Below are 22762 nucleotides of genomic sequence, written 5' to 3'. Positions count from 1 at the left end.
AAAATTGGTTTGATCAAGACTGCCAAACTATTCGCAAAAAACTGAGAACATTGTCAAATCAGAAACACAAAGATCCCAATAATGCAGAGTGAGGGAGAGAGAGAGAGAGGGAGAGAGAGGGAGGGAGGGAGAGAGAGAGAGAGATGAATGATTGGTTGTTCTCAGTGTGAGAAAGATAATACTCCCTTTAATGTTTCTTCAAGGAATCAGTGGCTTGTTCAGCAACCTGCACTTGAACTTGTGTGAAGTTTAGTATATTTAACACCACTCGATTTTCACACAGTTTTCTTTGTCCGGATCTCTTTTAGAAATATATTCCAGCCAGTGAATATTGGGAAACTGGAAATTCACCCTTTGGATATTCAGCACATTCACCTTTTGGACTTTAAACACACCATTGTTTGCACTCAACCTGAAGTTTGCTGTCTGGAGATGACAATCAAGCAAAAATATTGCTGTTGTAACCCATCTAGTCATCTCAGTAACAAAGAACCATTGCAGAACTATTATTTTTAAGAGTGGTGTTTGAAACGTGCCAGTTATGTGTTTTTGTAAACAACTGCAATTGCAGTAACACATTCTTATTTTTCAAAAACAACATAATGTAAACATAGTAAACATTAGAATGTATCTCAGTTTCTATTATAAGATATTATGCGTATCTTTATGATATATTATAAATAGGGATGCACCGATATGAAAATTTTGGCCGATACCGATAACCGATTATTCTTTATTTTTGAAAGCCGATAACCGATATGTTGGCCGATAAATCTATATCCAAATTGTTATATACTTTTTGAGAGCCTGATTACAAAAAAGGTCTCATCATTAAAAGCCACATCCCAAACACTTCAACATAAGCATACAGACAATCTTCATGTAGTTTTTAACTCTGGTGAAGGTTGGACTGAGATTTTTGATGAACAAGGCAGCCACAAAACAGTTTCATCTTCCTCTGTGGATGAGCAATAACTTCCTGTCTTACAAAACTGAAAACATCTCTTTCCCTCATGAGGACGTGAATCACACTTCCTAATTATAATATTTTTTATTGCAAATTAAATCTGATTTTTAAAAAATCTAATTATCAAAAGTTCAAACATAAAAATAGTGCAATTCTTAATGACAAAACCTTATTCCGTCAGAGCAATTCAAGCTGCAAGTACCACCTTCATGTTTTTGCAGGCTTGCGTATTTAATCAGCAAATAATAAAAGTGGTATGATTAAATTTGAAATCACTTGACACTAGACACATTGAAATCACCTCGACAGAGGTGATACATTCCTGTTTTTACAGTCCACATAGCATTCAACATTTTGAAAGTCTGATAAACATTCATCACATTTTTATTTAAACCAGCTTTCTGTCTGTTTGGCTGGAATTTCCTCAATAACGGTCCGTTCTGTTGGCCACTGCAGTGCAGTAGTGCAGCATCCCTCTGAAGATATCGTCTGGATCCGACACTGCCAAACGCAGTCTGCCAGTTGTGTGTTCTGCACACTATGTACTCCAACACCCTCATTTGTCAGAAGTTAGTCCATGTGTTACTGTTAAATAAGGAATTTCTACTGAGGAGCTTTGCCATGTTGATGTAAGCACAGAAATAGTGTGGAAAGAATGCTTTTTGGCAGGACATGAAAATGATCCGGTTGTATGCAAATCTGGATGTTGGGAATCTGTTATAAGTTTTTATACTTTGATCTATTTAAACTCTGGCCAACGATGTCCCCTTATTTGGTGTGTTCACAAAAATGGCAGTTGGTAACCTTTGTTAAGCCTTTGTTATTACTGTTTTTCATACTTGGCGTTAGTGATTTGTAGAGCTGGGGGACTGGGACTCCAACTCGGACTCAGACTGCGATTATGAATGAAGTTGGACTTGGATGGAATTGTACTCGAACATGACATGGACTCTTGACATTTTGGAGAACAGACAAATTTGCGTCATGTGTAACATGAAAGATAAAAAATAAGTAAGAGCATAAAATGAATATAAAAAGACATTAATGAACGTCTCCCACACAAACTCAATTGGTTAAGGACTAGGACTAGACAAGGTGGACTCAGAACCAACACTAGTGATTTGAACAAACCCAAAATGAATAATTATTTAGTGTGTAAGTGTAACGGAGGCCCAGCGGTAGGTGCTGTGCAGGTAAACCTCACTCCAAGAGATGCACTAGCGACTAGTCTTTAGCCTCCTTGTTAGTGCGTCCGCCTCCCATGCCGAAGACCCGGGTTTGAGACCCACTCGGAGCGAGAACGAAGTGTGGCAGTGAGGACCCGGGAGAGAGGGATTACATTGGTGCCATGACCCGGATGGGAGTGAGGCTTAGGGGGGTGAGTGTAACGGAGGCCAGCGGTAGGTTCTGTGCAGGTAAACCTCACTCCCCTGATCTCAAGAGACGCACTAGCGACTGACGCTAGTAGCTGCAGTCTTTAGACTCCTTGTCAGTGCGTCCGCCTCCCATGCCGGAGACCCACTCGGAGCGAGAACGAGGTGTGGCAGTGAGGACCTGGGAGAGAGGGGTTACATAAGTAACTCATACAGTTGGAATTGTATGGAAGTCTGTTTCTGCCACTGACAAACAAACAAACTTTTTATATCACAATGCAAGTTTGCATCTCACAATTCTGACTTTTTCTCAGAATTGTGTGATATAAATTTGCAATTGCAAGTTTTAAAATCAGAATTGCAAGATATAAACTCGCAATTGCGAAAAATAAAGTCAGAATTGCTAGATGTAATCTCTTCTGACCTTTTTTTTCTCTATTGTGAGTTTATATCTCGCAATTCTGACTTTTTTTCTCAGAATTGCGTTATATAAATGTGCAATTGAAAGTTATAAAATCAGAATTGCAGCAGTTAAACTCACAACTGTGAAAAATAATGTCAGAACTGATTTTGACTCAGAACTGAGAAACTCACAATTCTGACTTTTTTCACAGTTGCGAGTTTATCTCGCAATTCTGACTTTCTAACTTCTCTCAGAATTGCAAGATATGAACTCACAATTGCAAAAAATATATAAACTCTATAAACTCATTTCTGACTATTTTTCTTGCAATTGCGATTTTATATCTCGCAACTCTGAGATTTTTCTCAGAATTGCATGGTATAAATTTGCATTTGCAATTTATAACATTTAGAATTGCATTAAATATTTGCAATAGATTGCAATAGAATTGCAATAAATATTGATATAAACTTGCAATTGCAAAAAATAAATTCAGAATTGTGACTCGCAATTCTGACTTTTTTCTTGCAATTCTGACTTCCTCACAATTCTGACTTCTTTTCTTAAAATTGTGATATAAACTCGGAATTGCAAGAAAAAAGTCAGAATTGCGAGTTAATATCTTGCCATTCTGACTTTATAACACTTTACAACACAATTGCGAGTCTGAAAGTCAGAATAGTGAGATATAAACTTGCAATTCTGATAAAAAAAGTCAGAATTGTGAGATAAAAAGTTGCAGTTACCCTAGTAACCACTAGCAATTCCCTGGCAACCACCCACAACATTGTGGTGGTGATTTGTAAGGGCAGAAAATGTTCAAATCTGACTGACATTAAAACTGTTGGCATGAATTCAGCTTTCTTAGCGTTTCATGAATCATTGAAGACATTCTGTTGCAAGGCCTCGCGGTGTTGGATTAAAAGTGCATCTACTGGCAGCGCCGTCTCAATTTGTAATGGGTGGTTTTCAGTAAAGCTTGATTTAAACACAAGTTTGGCACTCAGGGAGTTTGTAAACGGTTTCTAAACTGTGCAGTCGGACACACTAAATAAGCCATCATCCTAAAATAAAAGCAACATTTCTCCATGAGCTCATCATCAACTAGCACAATAAAGCATTTAAATACATCACAATATTTAGGGTCTCCGTGGCAACTGGATCAAAAACATGACATGTAGCACAGACGTCAGACTGGAGCCCTGTTTTAGATTAGACCTGTGAACCTTCCTTTTCCCCTGTAAAAACACCTTTCCACGAGTCCACGCTTCCTTTTCTGCAGTTTTGTAAAGGTCGCCCAGATGGGTGAATATGTGCAAGACTCAATTCAAAAATATAATGAAGTCTCATTAATAAGCAGATACCTATGTTTACAGTGGCTCTTAGGAGAGCATGATCTTTGGAGGAACTCACTTCGCTGAAAAACAGTATGGTCGTAGTGAAGATGAAGGTTATGCTTTTGACTCTATAGAACAGAAGGATTCACAAAAGCATCAACACTAATATCTGGCTAACTGTATATATCTAGATAAGACTGTCATGTCTAGTCTTCATCACATCAGTGTTTTCTACAGAATTCTGCTTTAATATTCAAATCTGAAATGCATTTTTGTATTATGCTTCATTTAGGAGGAGAACTTGGTTCCTTTGGTTCCTTGCCACCGTCACATTTAGCTTGCTCAGACAATTAATATTCAGTAATTTCATCAATTTAACTGCACTGACACTGGTTGTGAAAAAAATCTCAAATAAACTGAGCAACTAAATTGAGCTGGATTATGATACTAACTTTACAACATCGACACTGAAGTGAGTTATTGGATTGTGATGACATTTGAACTGACCTAAGCTGAATGATGACTCTATTGTCTTCTGTAGAGCTGCTTTACAGCTGAAATTAAATTTGTTTAATAATTGATGAATTTAGAACATTAACATTGTTATTTTTTTCTGTTTAACGTGAAGCTGCTTTGAAACAGTCTGTATTGTAAAGCATTTTTTATATAAATAAATGTGACTGGACTGATTTGACAGAACAGAATACTCAGGTTTAAGATAAGCATCACAAGATTTAAATGTATAAAACTAGCTTCGAAATGCACATAATTTTTGATAGTAATGAAAACCACAATATCATTGAAGTCACCATTAAATCAAAATAGACTATTCTTATTTTGTTTTATTTTATTGCATTGTTTAGGCTGCAACTATATACAGTGGCATGCAAAATATATTTTACATAAAAGATGTTCACATTTAGTCCACAAGACAAAAAAATTGCTGAAATTATTAAAATAACCCCATTCAAAAGTTTGGGAACCCTTGGTTCTTAATACTGTGTGTGGTTACCTGGATGATCTACCACTGTTTTTTGTTTTGTGATGGTTGTTCATGAGTCCCTTGTTTGTTCTGAACAGTTATAAACTGAGCACTGTTCCTCAGAAATAATTTACCAGGTCCTGCAGATTCTTCAGGTTTCCAGCATCTTTTGCATATTTGAACCCTTTCAAGCAGTGACTGTATGATTTTGAGATCCATCTTTTCACAATTGAGGGACTCAAACACAACTATTAAAAAAGGTTCAAACATTCACTGATGCTCCAGAAGGAAACACGATGCATTAAGAGCTGGGGGGAAAGTGAAAACTTTTGAACTGGATGAAGATGTCCCAATTTTTCTTATTTTGATGAAATATAATTTTTTTCCATTTAGTACTGCCCTTCGGAAGCAACAGAAGATACTTGCATGTTTCCCGGAAGACAAATTAAGTACAATTTACCTTGATCTTCAAATTCAAAAATTTTTTTGGCTCTTAATGCATCGTGTTTCCTTCTGGAGCATCAGTGAATGTTTGAACCTTTTTAATAGTTGTGTTTGAGTCCCTCAATTGTGAAAAGATGGATCTCAAAATCATAGTCACTGCTGGAAAGGGTTTAAATGTGCAAAAGATGCTGGAAAACTGAAGAATGTGCAGGACACAGAGAATTTTTCTGAGGAACAGTGCTCAGTTTAACTGTTACAGAACAAACAAGGGACTCATGAACAACCATCACAAAACAAAAAACCGTGGTAGATCATCCAGGTAACCACACACATTAAAGGGTTAGTTCACCCAAAAATGAGAATTAGCTTGTGTTTTACTTACCCTCAAAGCATCCTAGGTGTATATGACTTTCTTCTTTCAGATGAATCCAGTCGGAGTTATATTAAAAATGGTCCTGGCTATTCCAAGCTCTATCATTGCAGTCAGCGGGTGTTGCAGTTGAACAGTCCTCAAGTGGTCAAATAAAACTCGCGCATTCATAATAAAACGTGCCGCAGATGGCTCCGGGGGGATGAATAAAGGCCCCCTGTAGCGAATCCATGAGTTTTGTAAGAAAAATATCCATATTTCAAACGTAATAAACACTTTTCTCTCACTTCCGCTGACTGTCATACACTGAAGCAGTTCCGGTGGATGACGTAAGACGTCGGCGTTGCGTGATTGACGAATGCGGAGAGAGAACAAAACAAAACGCCGGTCACGAATTTGAAGTACAAACTGAAGATTTGCAAAGAAAAATGTCGGAGGATTTCGATATAAACCAAGAGGAGACTGGTTTTCCTTTGCTAACGTAAGGAAACTTTGCTTCCTTTGCTCCTATTAAACAAACTCGCGAGACTAGCATATCTATCTAAATGATTGGGACTAGATCAAAGGGATTCTGACATCTACTGGTCTCAAGTGAGGAGGCCACAGTGGGCTTCAGGTGGCCTGTTACAGATAGCAGATGATCTGCCTGGCCATGTGTTTTTCTTTTCTCCTGAAACATGAGACTTGTCTATTCTGAGCCTGTCTGTTCACATATCAATTCTTCTGCCTCACTATTTCTGCCCTGCTGTAATGCAAGTTGATCCTCAGAGCCCATCACAGGATTCTAATATCTGCAGAGTCAAAGCTTGTCCTGACTGAGGACGTGCGGTTGACTCAGATCATTTATTAGGTGTCAGAATCCAGTGCTGCCTCATGCAGTATGATGATATATGATATCCTCCAAACAATCTCAATGGTCATTGTGATGTCACTCTAAAAATGTGATGCAAACCTTGCTATGAAATCCCATGTACAACCTTAAAAATAAAGGTTCTTTATCACTGGTTCCACAAAGAACCTTTACCATCCATGGAACTGTTCCATTCCACAAAAGGTTCTTTACAGTAGAAAAAGGTTCTTTAGATTATTAAAATGTTCTTCACTCTAAGAAAAAATGGTTCTTTTAAGAACTGTTCACTGAAAGGTTCTTTGGGGAACCAAACTGGTTTCCTTGTGGCATCGCTGTGAGAACCCCCTTTTGGAACCTTTATTTTTAAGAGTGTAAAAGCACAGTGAGGCAACACGATGTTACAGAGATGCATTTAGAATGTAATTCCAATCCAGGCTCATTGGAAAAACTGTGCCTGTAGCAACATTTCTGCCAAATGCTATTACGTTGCTTCTTGCACATTTTGCAACAATTTCGAATTAAAATGTCCAGTGAGTGGCAGTAAAAGCTCTTTTAGTTTGATTCAAAACAGATAAATGTGAATCTGGCAACTTTTGCTACGTTGGCTGTTGTACGTATCACAGCAGTTCAGAAATGAAGTGACTCGTACCTCAGTGCCCCGCACTATAAGGCAATACTGTACCAGGTGTGCTACCGAGCAAGTTTACTATGTCAGAAAAGCCATACATATGGTTAAGAGCAGGTGCTGGTTATGTGATGTAAATGTAAAAATTTATTCGTTTACAAATCATGCACTATGGTAAAGTGTATTGAGGTCATAACATAGTATTGCGCAAAAAACGTTATTAATCGACAATCAGTCTTTATGAATTGTGTTTACAGTGAGCCTGGGTTGCATTATTCAGTAGTACTTCAATGATAATGCAATTTTTTTTCACTTTACTCTTATATTAATTGAGCGTTTCCCCCCAGAATTATCATTACTGTTATGGTAAATTTTTTGTTAGTTATTTTCACTAACATATTATTTCTCAAAGTGAAAGAATGAGGCATATAAAGCTATTTGTATAATCATCTCTGCAAATGGTTATTCTCCAGAGTGCTTTGCCAAACTTGCATGAGTGTCCTAAGATAAATGTCCTTCTGGAAAGGGTCAGGCAACCTCTAAGACGGCCCGCAGCTGCTCTGTCTCGCACTCTCACTTCTGTGTGAATGAATGACTTTCTTATGAGACGTTCACTGAGGCCACTTAGATAACACACTGTTTGTACTTCTGTCCAAGATGGCTTCCTTTTGTTTTGGCAGTCTTTCCTGAAGCAGTGTCTTTACTGCAAGTATGAGACACCGAGAGCGTGTTTGCACCGCGGGGAAAGGTTAAGCCCACGAGGGATGCTGGGAAACATTGTTTTCTGAGATTGCCATGCAGCTAACAGGCGTAATGTCTGCTTATCAGATGGGGGTTCCTTCCTGGTTTCCTTTGTATCGGGTGGCAATTAAGTCCGTTACTTTCGGCTCCCAGCTTTCCCTCTGCTTCCTCACTGACATCAGCTTCCTTTTGTTTGGTCTGATAGCTGGAAACTCTCTACAGCAGCAACAGCAAACTGCACGCTTCATGTCTGGGATCTGTTTTTCTTGCAGTCATTTGCAAACCGGCAGACTGTGTCTTATTGGACTCTGTCCCCTATAAAATCACATACAAAGTTTTAATGTAATAAAGGGTGTGGACTGTGACTTAAGTTCATCAAATTGGCTCCAAACATGAAAACTAAATCAGTGTCTCATATATGATTAATAACCATGATTGTCTTTTTAATATATCTCTGTAAACCCTAATGCTCAAAGTAGTTAATTGTACTGAGTAGAAGAATAAAAAATTGGTAATTCAGTCATTCGCATTATGCATTTGAGTCACTGTGCATGATGGGAACTTAGCCCCCCACAAGACAGTTTCTGTGTCCCAATGTCCATACTATCCATCCTAAATAGTATTCGAAATTAGAATTAGTGTGTCCCAAATCGTATAATGTTGAAATGGTAGCCCGATGGTTTACTATTTCCAATGGAAATTCAAAGTGCAGATCTGTGCACATTCTAATAGCTAATATTGCCCACAAACCATTGCGAGTTGGATGAGGATTCGATTAGAACTACAAACACAAATAAAAAATGTGTTAAAAACTACAAACATGGTAGATATGCGAGGCCGAGGGACAAGTAGAGAAAGTGGTTTTAGTGATTAATAATCAATATCTAACTTGATGAAAAAATATTATTTAACATTATAAACTTTATATTTCCTCTGCAACAACATTTTGAACTTTTATAAAGATATATTTGGTCATTAACTTTTAAATGCATCATTATGCAAACACATGAGGACAGTTCTCTGCATGAAAGACGTGCAACTGGCAGATCAACTTGCTGCTTCATTTCTCATTAAGCGAAATTTGGATGACGTTAACTGTGACAAGATGATTGACAGGGCAGTTTAAATCATGACTGGATGCACACATAACTAAGCTACAGAGTGATCCGTTAAAGACGCAATGATTATGTATATGTACCAAAGCTTGCCTACTATTGTTACACACTCAGAAGTATTTTTCTTAAAATGACATAATAGAAAACTTTTATTTTAATTTGTAATAATATTTTTTACAATATTACAATATTGTTTTTACAATTAATTTTCACATTCATTCATAACGCAACTTGATATGTATTAGTAGAAATAGATGGCATCTGAGGCAGAGGTATTACTGTAGGATATATTTAACATCACTGGAATTCCCATCAACACATTAAAGGGCAGACTTGATAGCATTTTAATAAGTGCTCTGCCACAATTATTCCCAGTAATGTTTTTTCCCTCTCGTGTGTGCATGCAGGGATATGTGTGCATGCATGTGTGCACATTTTACTGGTGTTCTGTGGGTTAGTGCCGTCTACCCGCAGTGGCCCTTTCCATTCTGTCAGATGGTGAAGTCATGGTATGCAAGTCTGCACAATGCAGATTCAGCTGAAAGAGCAAACGGAGGGACAGTGTGTGTTGCCTTCCACTGCTCAAGAGGAATGCCTCTACAGATGGATCTAATAGCTATTTTCTTCCATCCATGAAGCCTGACATGCCAGCTGCTCAGTTATAGTTATTGACACATTTTAATTTTGCCTTCCAAGCAGACATACTAAAATGACCACATATTATAGTTGCTTTGGGTTTGGAGGCAGTAGCTGCTCTTGTGGCGAAGTGGTTGTGTTTTTATGATACTTTAACACAAGCATTTTTGTAATAAAATAATTCAGCTGAAAGTCTCTGATTATGTTGGATTGGCATACTAATATAGTATTCTTACTATTTCTGCAGTATGTGTACTGTGCACAGTATGCACATTTTGTGCATGCATTGAAAACCTGGATAACTTATTGTGAAAACTGCATAAAAACAACATGAATACAAGTTGTACAAGAACTTTGCACATGCATCTTAAATTTGATTTTTAAAACAATTTTCCTTTTCATTTTTGTGGACACTCTTATTTTCATTGACCCTTTTACATAACATTTGATTACCATAAAGGCCCGCTTACACAGTAGACGATAACTATAAAGATAGCAGTTTAAAAAATACTACAATGGTTATTGCACAGAGGAATGATAACATTGGAATCACTTTCAGAATGTTGTTTTGTTTTTGTTATTATGTACATTATCAGGCAATCAGAATCCAGCTAACTTTAAAGAGTGAGAGCATTTAAAGTAACAGAACGTTATCAGCCATTGGAGTGGACGCTAATATAATTATCCTTACAGTTGTTCTTGGTGTGAATGGACCGTAGGACGATTTGAATGATTTATCGTTAATGTGCACTCTTTCACATACTGTTTTTTGTTTGTTTTTTGCATTAAAGGTTCACCCAAAAATGGAAATTATGTCATTAATTACTCACCCTCATGTCGTTCCAAACCTGTAAGACCTCCGTTCATCTTTGGAACACACATTTTTGATACATTCCGAAAGCTCTCTGACCCTCCCATAGACAGCAAGAATCCTAACACGATCAAGGCTCAGAAACTTAGCAAGGAACTCATTAAAATAATCCATGTGACATCAGTAGTTCAACCGTAATTTTACGAAGCTACGAGAACATTTTCGTGCGCGAAGAAAACAAAAATAACGACTTTGTTCAACAATTCATCTCCTCCGCATCCAGTGTTGGGAGTAACGCATTACAAAAGTAACTAAGTAAAAAAACAGTAACTGATTACTGTTTGCTGTAACGCAGTAGTGTAAGGCATTAATAATACATTTATAGTTATATTTTACTCGGTACATGTTCAGTAACGCATGTGTTACAACACACTTTTAGCCCAAAATTTTATTGTTCAAAGAAAAAAAAAAACAGCAAGACTGCGAGACGAATCAAAAATGCCGCAAGTAAGTTATATTTCCTGTTCGTGGTCAGTCAATAACCGCGTGTGGTGTCCAAGTTTGTAAATAAAGACTAAACAACAGCTTCTGATATATTTGTTTAGCGATTTATTTCATTCATCTCCCTCTCGCTTGTGGAACTTTGTATTGTGTGACGTAGTCCAGTGAAGGTGTGTTTAGGGCGGGTTTTACAGGAGTGCCGCGAGGCAAATGTGGCATGATTTCGGCCTCTCTGTGCTCGAGGTCTGAGGCTATTAGCCCAGCCTGGCTAGCTGTAAGCCCCGGCTCGCACTGGCCAGTGGAAAAGCGGCTTATGGGTGAAGATGACAGAAGACTGTACATGCGCGAGATGGACATATGCGCATCTTGTCATTAGAGTTTACGTATAGTCCTGTTGTGTCTAATATGAATAGACCCAAGCTATTGCCAGATAATCACTTTACCTCTACCATACTTTTAACAGACTTGGATCGTTTGTGATTCTGGCTGTCATCCTTTCTGGCATTGTCTTGAGCCTTCACTTTGCCAATTATAAGCTATATTGTTAGTAGCCTGGATAGCCCACAGTCATTATGTATCCATATAGCCTTCTACTGGATGTAAAATGCTCTGCAGTACATTTGGTCATTTTAGAATGTTAAGTATGGTAACACTTTAGAATAGGGAACACACATTTTCTCTCAATAAATTCCTAATTTGCTGCTTATTAATAGTTAGTAAGGTAGTTGTTAAGTTTAGGTATTGGGTAGGATTAGGGATGTAGAATAAGGTCATGTAGAATAAGGCATTAATATGTGCTTAATTACTTCTAATAAATGGCTAATATTCTAGTAATATGCATGCTAATAAGCAACTAGTTAAGAGACCCTAAAATAAAGTGTTACCTTGAGCTCTGCTTCTGTAGTTAATTTGGTGAAAGTAACTCAAAAGTAATACAGGAGTCGTGTAACGCATTACAATTCTGAGACAGTAATATTGTAAGGTAAGGAATTACTTTTAAATAACAGTAACACGTAATCTATAATGTATTACAGTTTGGAAGTAACTTGCACAACACTGTCCGCGTCACCCTTTAGTGCCATTTTGGAGAGTATCACATACGTAAACAACGTATGTATGTGGATTTGTTGTTTACATTGTTTACGCTTTGATCTGAATGTAAACAACGTATCCGTGTGCATGCGTGAGTAATTAATAACAGAATTTTCATTTTTGTGTGAACTATCCCTTTAAAGGGGTCATATGATGCGATTTCAAGTTTCCCTTTCTCTTTGGAGTGTTACAAGCTGATTGTGCATAGATAAGATCCCTGAAGTTGCAAAGACTAAAGTCTCAAAACCAAAGAGATATTCTTTATCAAAGTTAAGACTCTGCCACGCCCCCCTAAAACGGCTCGTTCTAACACGCCCCCACATATCTACCTCACTATGTGGAAATATTAGCATAATGCCGCCCAAATGTGCACGCAAAGAAAGAAGGCGTGGTTTCAGTAACCGCAGTTAGTGTTGAAGCAGCATATGCGCGTGTGTGTGTGTGTGAGAGAGAGAGCGAGAGAGACCAGCTTCATCACTGTGTCTGTCACGCGACTCTGTTCCCCTTTCGGGCTCTGTCTTTACATTTATTTTGAAAGATGAAGCTCGCGATTATGGTAAGGGGCGTTACATTTCCGACGAGTGCTTGCGGTGTTCGGCCAATCACAATGCACTGGGTCAGCTGGCCAATCAGAGCAGACTGCGCTTGTCGGAAGGAGGGACTTTGTAGAAAACGAAGCGTTTGAGAGAGGCGGGGCATAGAGGACCTACAATAATGTACAGTATTTGAAAAATAATGTGTTTTTTGAACATTAAAGCATGTCAACATATTCTTTTACACCAAATACACCAAATAATGATCTTTAAAAAAGCATCATATGACCCCTTTAAGCAAGTATTATTTAATTCCTAACATATCAATAAAAAATGTCACGTATTCAGAAGGAAGTGACACAACTTAAAATCAGTTTGGCTCTCTTATGGTATGCAGACAGAGGCGGACAAAGTACACAACTCCATTACTTGAGGGAAAGTACAGATACTGCTGGTCAAATATTACTCCATTACAAGTAAAAGTTGTAAAAACAGATTTTTACTTAAGTAAAAGTACAGAAGTACTTGCTTTTAAAAGTACTTAATACCAAAAGTAAATTTCCTTTTTTGTGTCCATGCACTGTTTTGTTATTGTTGTATATAATAATTGCAATACCTTTGAAAGCAACTTACAATACATTACACCTACTGAATACACTGACTAGCTTGTAGTATCTTTGGAATTAAAATTTTAAAAATGCTGTCTGATCGCTCTCGCTGTACTTTGATGCCACACACAGAATGGTCTGCAGTGCTGCTTCAGTCAAAAACTTTTTGTGTTTTATTAGGAGACACACAACAGTTCTTCTGTGGCTTTATATGTAATATTTTCACTTACACAATTTAGCAAATTCAGACAATATTGTGTCTAATATAAACCACAATATTAACTACTTATTATTGTAAATAAATATCACATTTGGAACTGGTCAGTGCTCAAAAAATGCTGGGAAATCACTTCATGTAGTCCCAAGAGTGATTACTGATCAACTGTCTGAAAAAAGACCGTTTTTAGAGAAGAAAAAAATCACCCACTGACTTTCAAAGCTGCTAACGACTTTCTACTTTGAGGATCTTGATAGAAATGTAGTGGAGTGAAAGGACAATATTTGTCTTTCAAATGTAGTGAAGTTAAAGTCATAAGTTTCCAGAAAAAATAATACTCAAGTAAAGTACTGATACTCAAAAAGTGTACTTAAGTACAATACTCAAGTAAATGTACTTAGTTACTGTCCGCCTCTGTATGCAGATCACATGATTTGACAACTTTTTAATGCAGTGAGACCCTTATATCTTAATCAGGTGCATAATACAAATACAAAGCAGTACATTTAAGGTGTTTCTCATATTTTTCAGTTGTGTCCGTTGCAGTGCCTCTGCAGAGCCTGTTCTCACACTCATATAAATAAGAGTGACTGTGGAGGTGTGGTCTGATGCACAACTATGTTCGGCTTCTGGCTGCTGGAATGCAGTGTACGCAGGCGTCTGTCTCCAGAAGGAGTTCATCAAACACCCACATGACAAGAGCTGACACATCCCCTCACTTAGACCACCACTAGCAAACCAGTGTCCTAAAGTCACACCCAGCACTGAGATCTGGCCTCACTACAACTGCCATCATGCCTCATAATGCAGACTGATTTGTCTGTCTCACGGTAGAAGTGGATATTTGACTGCAAGTTTATAACAGTATTAATGATATGTATACATAATGACCAAGAGGGAGGGAAGGACTTTATGGAAGCACTGAAATATTCAGGTAACTGCAGAGATACATTTACTACTGCCCGTGTTTCAGCTTCATGTCTGTTTTTAAAGCAATAGTTCACCTGAGAATTACAGTTTGGCTCATCCACATCTGTTTCATTATCTTAATGTTTAAGCTTTTGCATAGTCAAAGTTAGTACCTTAAGATTTTTCTGGGAATACAGAGATACATTTTAGCCTACGACTTTACATGGTGTTGTCCTTTATGAAGCTTGAAGTGAACAATATGTATTGTCTACGATACAAATGTAACTCAATTTGCAAAAAACAAAACAAACATGTCTTGAGATTGCATGCTTTCACTGTGGGATACAGAATGGAGTTAGACTGTCAAAATTTCAATATGCAATATGGTGAGTTTTTGTCCTTTATATTCCTGTGCGATATAGTTAAGCAATATCACACAAGCACACATGCTGTTTTGTCTAAATAAGCATGATTGCAAAATGGGATATTGATTTTATTCAAGAATACAATATTGTAAGTTACATTTTAGACACCATTTTATGTCAAAATTGTCTGTTTACGCAAACAAAAATAGTTCCGAACAAAGCTGTCGAGTCTGTGCAACACACAGTGGGGTTTCGTTCCTGTAGGAATCTGCTTTTTTGAACGAATCAGTGATTCACTGATCCATTTATAAGTCACTTGCTTCATTCTTGAATGAATCAGCTGTTTGAACAAACAGTTTGAATGATTCAGTGACTCACTTATTAAGACAGTGACTTGTCGACACCTGCTTGTGGTTTTTTCATATTTACAAGCATAAAAAATACATTAATCTCATATTATTTATGAAGTTGTAATTGCAGTGCAACTTCATCTAAATGCTGATTTAGATACAGTTTCTGTGCTACTTCTGCAGTGCAAAAATACAGATTTCATTTGCTTAGTCTGCATCTAATAAGATTTTAAAAATGAAAATGCCTTTGTAAACATAAAAATGCCTTAGGAAATCAATTAAAGGTGGCAAACATCGACCCTTAAGGGTGAAGTTATTTTTTTTTTTAAAAAGGTAGCCTAATTAAGTTAATTTCTGTTAGTGCTGTGAACTAACCACTGTACAGAACAAGAAGAATATGAAAAGCACAAAAACACACTCAAGCAAAATATTGTCTAATTATCATTACTGACGAAATTCCAGAAAATATTGAGATATAATGTTTTGTCCTCTGGTTAGCATCTACTTTTGTTGTATAGAACAGAGCAGCTTGAACATTCTGCTAAATATCTCCTTCTGTGTTCTAAAGAAGAAGGAAATCATACAATAATGGTTCATTTGAAAGAAAGGGATATAAAAAGAGTAAAAAATATGCTTGTCTTTCCCTTTATACCACTAGACATTGACTCACCACAAAATCAAGGGGATGTCCTGTCCCAAAGAAAAATATGTTCTGGAGTAAAATGAGTCTAGTATTACCACAGCAAACATACCATGTCTGCTTTCATGGGCTTTCAAGGCATCTTCATATGCAAACAGAAAGGACATGATTTCATTTTCAGCACATATTATGAACATTTAGACATTTTGTATCTAATAAAATATTCACAGACTGTGCGTGTATAATTACAGTGAAGGGCTTTTCTATGTGGTGTTAGGTTTATTGTGCTTATGTTTTGTGGCGTCTTTAAAGTGTGTTTATTGAAATTGTATAAGGGAGTTCACTAAAAATACACACCAGTGGAGTTTGTTGCCAGGGTAGCGACGTGTCCCCAACTGCCTGCAAAAGCGCACCTCTGTCCTGTTCACGGTTCAGCAGGGCAAAGCCGCAAGATAAACAGTTTTTTCATGCAAAAGTGCATGGCTGGCAGTCTGGTTAAATCAGCTGTTATCTCCAGTCAACAGTAAGATTCTGTGGATGGATTATGCGTTGTATCTGACGTCAAACCGCTGTTAAGATGTAACCGATACAGGCTCTGCTTTTTTCATGCCTGTCAAAAAAATAAGATATTTCATCTTCTATTGTTGTTGATGGACTTTTTTAATGTATCAGATTACGAACATTTGAAGGAGTAGGTTTCTGCAGTTTGTGTGGCCTCCTGCCTTAGGCAATAGTATAGTATGGCAACCTAAATTGCAGTGGATTAACATTTTATATAGTTTTTTTCCTGGCAATGACGTCAATGAGTGTCAAAGATAAAGATACAAATATTTAAATATTAAAAAAAAATGTTTAAAGCAGGTGTAAATTCTTAGAAATTAAATTTTTGTATTTATGGTTTTAAAAACTTTTATACAATTTTTAATCAATAGTAATATGCAAAATTTTATATATTCTATTTATATATTTTATTTTACCTGTATAATGAATTAGATATGAATTCATATTTTATATATATCATACTTTTTTGGTGTATCATATGAGATTTTACACTGTGAACTAACCTTGCATTTTCATTAAAAATCGCATTTTCATAATTGCATCACATGACTTTAATTTGGCAGAAAAAAGGGAATGTATTTATTTTATTTTTATTTTTTTATTATTTTCTAAGAAATGATAATGAAAGATTTTTTTTTTTAAATGAGCGTCATGACAATGACTTGACTTGAATGTCCAAGCATTATACATTTTTTTTTAAATATTCAAATTAATAGACATTTTATAATTTTTTTCAGATTTCACCATGAGTGAGGAGACTGAAGTGTGGGTGTAGCTGTTCAGTGGAGCAAGATATCACAAGCACAGTGTCTACACTCCCGCAAAATAGACGATGGGTGAAGCCGAAGATGAGAAGAACCAGGCAGGACGGCTATTTGAGAACTTTGTTCAGGCCACTGACTGTAAAAGCACCCTGCAGGCCTTTAATATTATGTGCAGTTACCTGGAGCTTGACCCTCTGGAGCACAGCACCTTCTACAGCGACCTGAAGAGCATGGTGACCTGCTGGAAAGCCAAAGCCCTTTGGAGCAAGCTGGACAAGAGAGCCAGCCACAAAGAGTACAAGAAAGGCAAAGCCTGCGAGGGCATCAAGGTAAGCTTGCAAAAAGCCAAGACAATAACAATACTGGAATATGTTATGACGTTTAAATGAGCTGGCAAACCTTTGTTGAGATCTTTATAAACCAAACATTTAGGTGGTTTATAGATTCCATTTAAGATTTGCCCTGATTTTGGGCTATGGTTTTTGTATGCTATGACATCATTATATATATAACATCATGAACACATGTTGTTCATTAGACGAGTGCTCTCTGACTCTTTTATTATAGTTTAATTGTGGTGTGTGGTGAGGCAAACATCTACTATTGCTCATACTATAACACATACAGTAAGTCACACATACTGTAAGTCGCCCTGTGCCATTTGTGAACTGATAATGAATCATAATGAATTGTGTGGATTTTCTTATGACAAACTGATTTATTGTTGCCAGAACACCCCATCGCAACTGCAAAGCACCACCTTAGCATCCATCCAATCATTGTACTATCAAGGCGTCAAGTTTAAAGGGATAGTTCACCCAAAAATGCCATAATTTTCTCACCCTCATGTCACATAAGCTCAATATGCGAGTTTTACATGCAAGAACAAATCTCATTGGTTCGTGCACATCAAGCACAGACATTTCAGCTTATGTTTACCATATTAGATTAATAGAAATCAATCATTTTTCATCAGAAGACTTGGATTCGAATAGATTACTAGTAACACTTTAGTATAGGGACCAATTCTCACTATTAACTAGTTGCTTATTAGCATGCATATTATTAAGATATTGGCTGTTTATTAGTACTTATAAAGCACACATTCTGCATGACCATATTCTGCATCCCTCATCCTACCCAACACCTAAATTTAACAACTAACTTACTAACTATTAATAAGCAGCAGATTAGGAGTTTATTGAGGCAAAAGTCAGAGTTAATGGTTTGTTAATAGCGAGAATTGAACCTTAAAATAAAGTGATGATGATAAAATGATTACTTTTACAATGTCTTTATTTGGTTTTTGAATTTTGGTTGTGTTGACTTTTGATGGATAGACAAAAATAAGGAGAAAATATAAAGCATATCTGGATGGATGGATTTAGTTTTTCTGAAGTTAAACAGATGTCTGTGGAAAGACACGAGGGTGAACAAATGCAGAATTTTCATTTTTGAAATTTTAACTTGAGTCATAATATCCCTATCAATATCCCGTTTCATACACAAAACGTACCTGACACTTAATCTTATATATCGCAAAATTATAAAGATAGTACAAATTCCTGTACATTTCCAAACCTGTCTCTGTCTTGTTCATTATGAGAACTTCCCCCTTCTCACACACCCACACACACACACTTACTTTAAAAGGCAGCAAGGAATCAAGCTCAGCTTATTGTTAGTGAGTGTTTGGTGTTTCAAAGAGAGCATAATTTAACAAGTTCACTTCATACGTGCAATAAAAGGTATAAAAGGTAATAAAACGTCTCTGATGTAAAGGAGCGTAATTATGCAGCTCTTTTTAGAGTGTAATTTACCTCTTTGTAATAAAGATGGTAATTATATACAGTAGTCCTGACGAAGGGCTGTTCTGCACACTTTAATCAAAGCCAGAACAGTGTTGCCTAATGGCACTGGTTCAGACAAGCCAGGTATGCTGTAACTGCAAAATGGCTCATAGGAGTATTTAAATACACATATTAAGCATTGGACCCTTACTAGTTTGAATTTTTAGGGTTTCTTAAACACAACTTTTTCTCTGTTTCCATCGCCATTCATCAGACAAACAGCTTGTTGCATCTCAAACTCACGCCATTGGTTGAGTCAGAGGCTGACTTTCTGAATTGCTGAAACAGACAAAGCAATGTTTTGAGAGCAACAGAGAGTGTCTTCTCTCATCTGGAAGCCAACCTTCAAATGGCTTATTTAGTTGATTCTGCACATTAAACAGTCATTGGAAAGGTGTTTTAACATCCTGATGAATAACAGACCATCTGCCCCTTCATCCTGTTGTGACTTGAGTTGAGTTGGGGGGGGTTTAGGAAGAGTGACACGATATCACTGCTCACCAGCCTACAACTGTCTGCCAGATTCACAGTCTGCCCAGGATATGAGCTCATTGTCTCTTTATCAACCAGCGGGACAGCTGAACTGCCTGGTTTATTGTTTTACACTGGCTTTATCACCATTGCAAAGAACACAGAAGCTTAATCTAAAAGTTTAGACATTCACTGCAAGCAAAATATGCTAAAATAATTTTTAAATTGTAATTCATGCAGTGATATTTGTTATTTCTGTATCATTCTTATTAACATGTGTAAATTGTTTATTGATTACTACACAGGTTTCAGGAAGAGTTGATTCTGATTATACACAATTTTAGCTGTGCTAATTTCTTTTTTTATTACTCTTTTTTTTTTCTTCTCACATATTATTTTATATTATTATATTTTAGAAGTAACAATAACTTGAACGAAGTCTCTTGTGCTCACCAAGGCTGCATTTATTTGATCAAAAATATAGTAAAAACTAGCGCTGTCAAACGATTAATCGCGATTAATCGCATCCAAAATAAAAGTTTTGTTTACATAATATATGTGTGTGTACTGTGTATATTTATTATGTATATATAAATACACACACATACAGTATACGTATATTTTGAAAATATTTACATTAATATATATTTATAGTCATATAATTTATATTATATATAAATATATTTGATGTATAAACATAACATATTTTTCTGAAATATATGCACGTGTGTGTATTTATATATACATAATAAATATACACAGCACACACTCATATATTATGTAAACAAAACTTTTACTTTGGATGCGATTAATCACGATTAATAGTTTGACAGCGCTAGTAAAAACAGTAACATTATACATTTTTATTAAAATTTGAAACAATATTATTTTGTTTTAATATATTTTAAAATGTAATTTATTTCTGTGATGGCAAAAAAAAAAAATCATTACTGCCGCATTCAGTGACACACAATCCTTTAGAAATCATCCTAAATTTGATGATGTGCTGTGCAAGAAACATTTCTTCTTATTATTAATGTTAAAAAAAGTGTTGCTTAACATTTTTTTGTTAAAACTTTCAGGAAACTCTTAGATTCTTATGATGAGCATATATTTGAAATAGAAATCTTTTGCAATGATTACTATCATATTTGATCAGTTGCATTCTTATTGAATAAAAGCAATAATTTCTTTAAAAAAAATTAATTTCCAAATATATATTAGTGTTTTTTAATGTTAGTTTGGTATGGCACAATGCAGTTTTATTAATACTTGATCTGTTTCACAGAATGACTCTTAAATGGATTCCCACATTGAGCAGGAGTTAAATAAAGTTGACTCAAAAAGTGTCTTTTAAATTCTTCTCATACATTTTTGGGCTGTTTTTCAGGGGTGGTGTTGTGGTTTCACCACTGGATTTTGTGGTAAATACTTGGAGCCGTTCCTCAGTCTGAGCAGTGTGAGCTCCTGACCCAGACTCTGTGAGCTCATGCGAAGAGGCACTGTTTCCCACATTGGGAAAGTCAAGTTCTTCTCTTTGTGTATGTTTGAGCATGTGTGCAGTCTGCTAGACATATGCTTACAGCTGTGACTTTGTGATGCGTGACTACTTGGGCAATGCAAACAAATCATACAGTGGCATTATACGCTAACACTCATTACACTAGAGGTATAAGCCAATTCACCTGCCTTTTTTATTCTCATACTGGCCTTAATGCTTGTGAATCTGGGCTGCTCTCCTGGTGGTCTGCTTCAGTCCATCGAGCAGCTTTCTCTAGTGGTGTGATGTCTAATTGAGCAAACTGCTGAAGCAAACTGTGATCACATTGTGTGCTAGAAGCAGGATAAGTATGTGTGTCTGGGTTTAAGTTATTGGTCCTGCAGTGAGGTGGTCTCTGGACCACTGGGCTTTGTGTAAAGTGACTGTTGGTTCAACACATACCGTGGCTTTCACCAGGAAGTCTCATCTGGCATTATGTTGCCAGTTCCTGTCCTGCAGACTTTTCCACGAGATAAAAGAGGCTGAACCAGCCTGACGTGGCAGTGGTGTGATGCAATTTTACAGCAGACGTTGGCCTGTACAGTGATTGGCTGGATTTTAAAAAGAGGACACACTAAAAATATTTTTTATTGCTCCGAGGTTGTTCTTTTATAGATTAGGAAATTAAATATCCACAGTTATAATTAGTTATAATCTTTAATATAAAATATAATAACATACATTAATAAAAAATTTATTTTAATTTAATAAAAAAAATTATTTATAAAAAAATATCAATTTAAAAAGTAAAATAATATAATTTAATATAAAACTAATTTAATTATAATTAATTAGTATTATATTTGTCTTAGATTTTTCTACTAAAATTTGTAGGACGATTATTGAGATACAATAATGGGTCGTTCACACACAGAACGCGCCTTTATGCCTAAAAACGCAAGATGCAGTGCTCAGGAATGTTTTTTTTAATGTGCAGCTTTTGCAAGAAACTTAAAATCTTTCTTGCTTTCTTTAGAGGTTTTTTCTGTCCATCAAGGTTTTTTTTTTTAGTTAAACCCACCCATATGGGCGGTGAATTACTTATTGCATCTTTAATTAATTGTCCAGCTGATTCAGTTTTGTGCCCTGATCTCCTTAAATGTTTGTTAACCAGTGTTGGAATAGTTAGCATTGAAGATAGTCCAGCCAGGACTGAAACGTTTGCTTTGTGTGTGTGTGTGTGTGTGTGTGCAGAGTAATTTTTTTGTTTGTGCACTTTAGTTTTTGTTGTCACCTCTATGTAAATCTTCAGGAATAAACTCTTGTTCAGAGGACCTTGAAATTTTCATTTCGTTTGGTGTGCGGATTTTTTGCCTTGGCTTTTTGTATTTTTCTTTTATAAAAAGTGCAGCACAAAACGCGAGGGTTTTGAGACTTTGGTCTGGCAAATCTGTCTTTTTTGAGATCTCTTCTGAAACTACTGAATTTTTTCTCAAGTAAAAAAATTTGACAAACAGTGTTTGTCTCCATTTGCTCTCAATTTGATTTCATTAGGTAAATCCTGATTTCATTAGAAAATGTATTCGTATTTTTATCATTTGTTATTTTGTCTTTACTATGGGCAACCCCCAAAAAATGCATGATTTCAAGCACCCACTGATGGACAGGAAACAGCTCCATGCTGACTCAACAGGAAACTTCACCTCTAGACTACTGTTTTGCTCGGTTTCAGGGTGGGGATGAGCAGAAACAAAAGAGTTATCATTG

The 22762-nt window shown here is 36.3% G+C and overlaps 1 protein-coding gene across 1 annotated transcript in view; it reads left to right on the top strand.

Annotated features, from left to right (window-relative positions):
• Positions 1-22762, top strand: part of LOC107584726 (protein-methionine sulfoxide oxidase MICAL2-like) — a 74868-nt gene that overhangs the window by 2326 nt on the left and 49780 nt on the right. Inside the window, exon 2 of the mRNA XM_016271440.1 lies at positions 17168-17523. Within this exon, the coding sequence (XP_016126926.1) occupies positions 17263-17523 (261 nt within the window). The 5' untranslated portion in view covers positions 17168-17262. The remainder of the gene's footprint in view (positions 1-17167; positions 17524-22762) is intronic.

This window comes from Sinocyclocheilus grahami, unplaced genomic scaffold, assembly GCF_001515645.1.
Source record: "Sinocyclocheilus grahami isolate Dianchi unplaced genomic scaffold, SAMN03320097.WGS_v1.1 scaffold62.1, whole genome shotgun sequence".
Classification (NCBI taxonomy): Eukaryota; Metazoa; Chordata; class Actinopteri; order Cypriniformes; family Cyprinidae; genus Sinocyclocheilus; species Sinocyclocheilus grahami.
The sequence above is the reverse complement of the archived record's forward strand: the minus strand, read 5'-3'. Positions and strand labels throughout refer to the sequence as shown.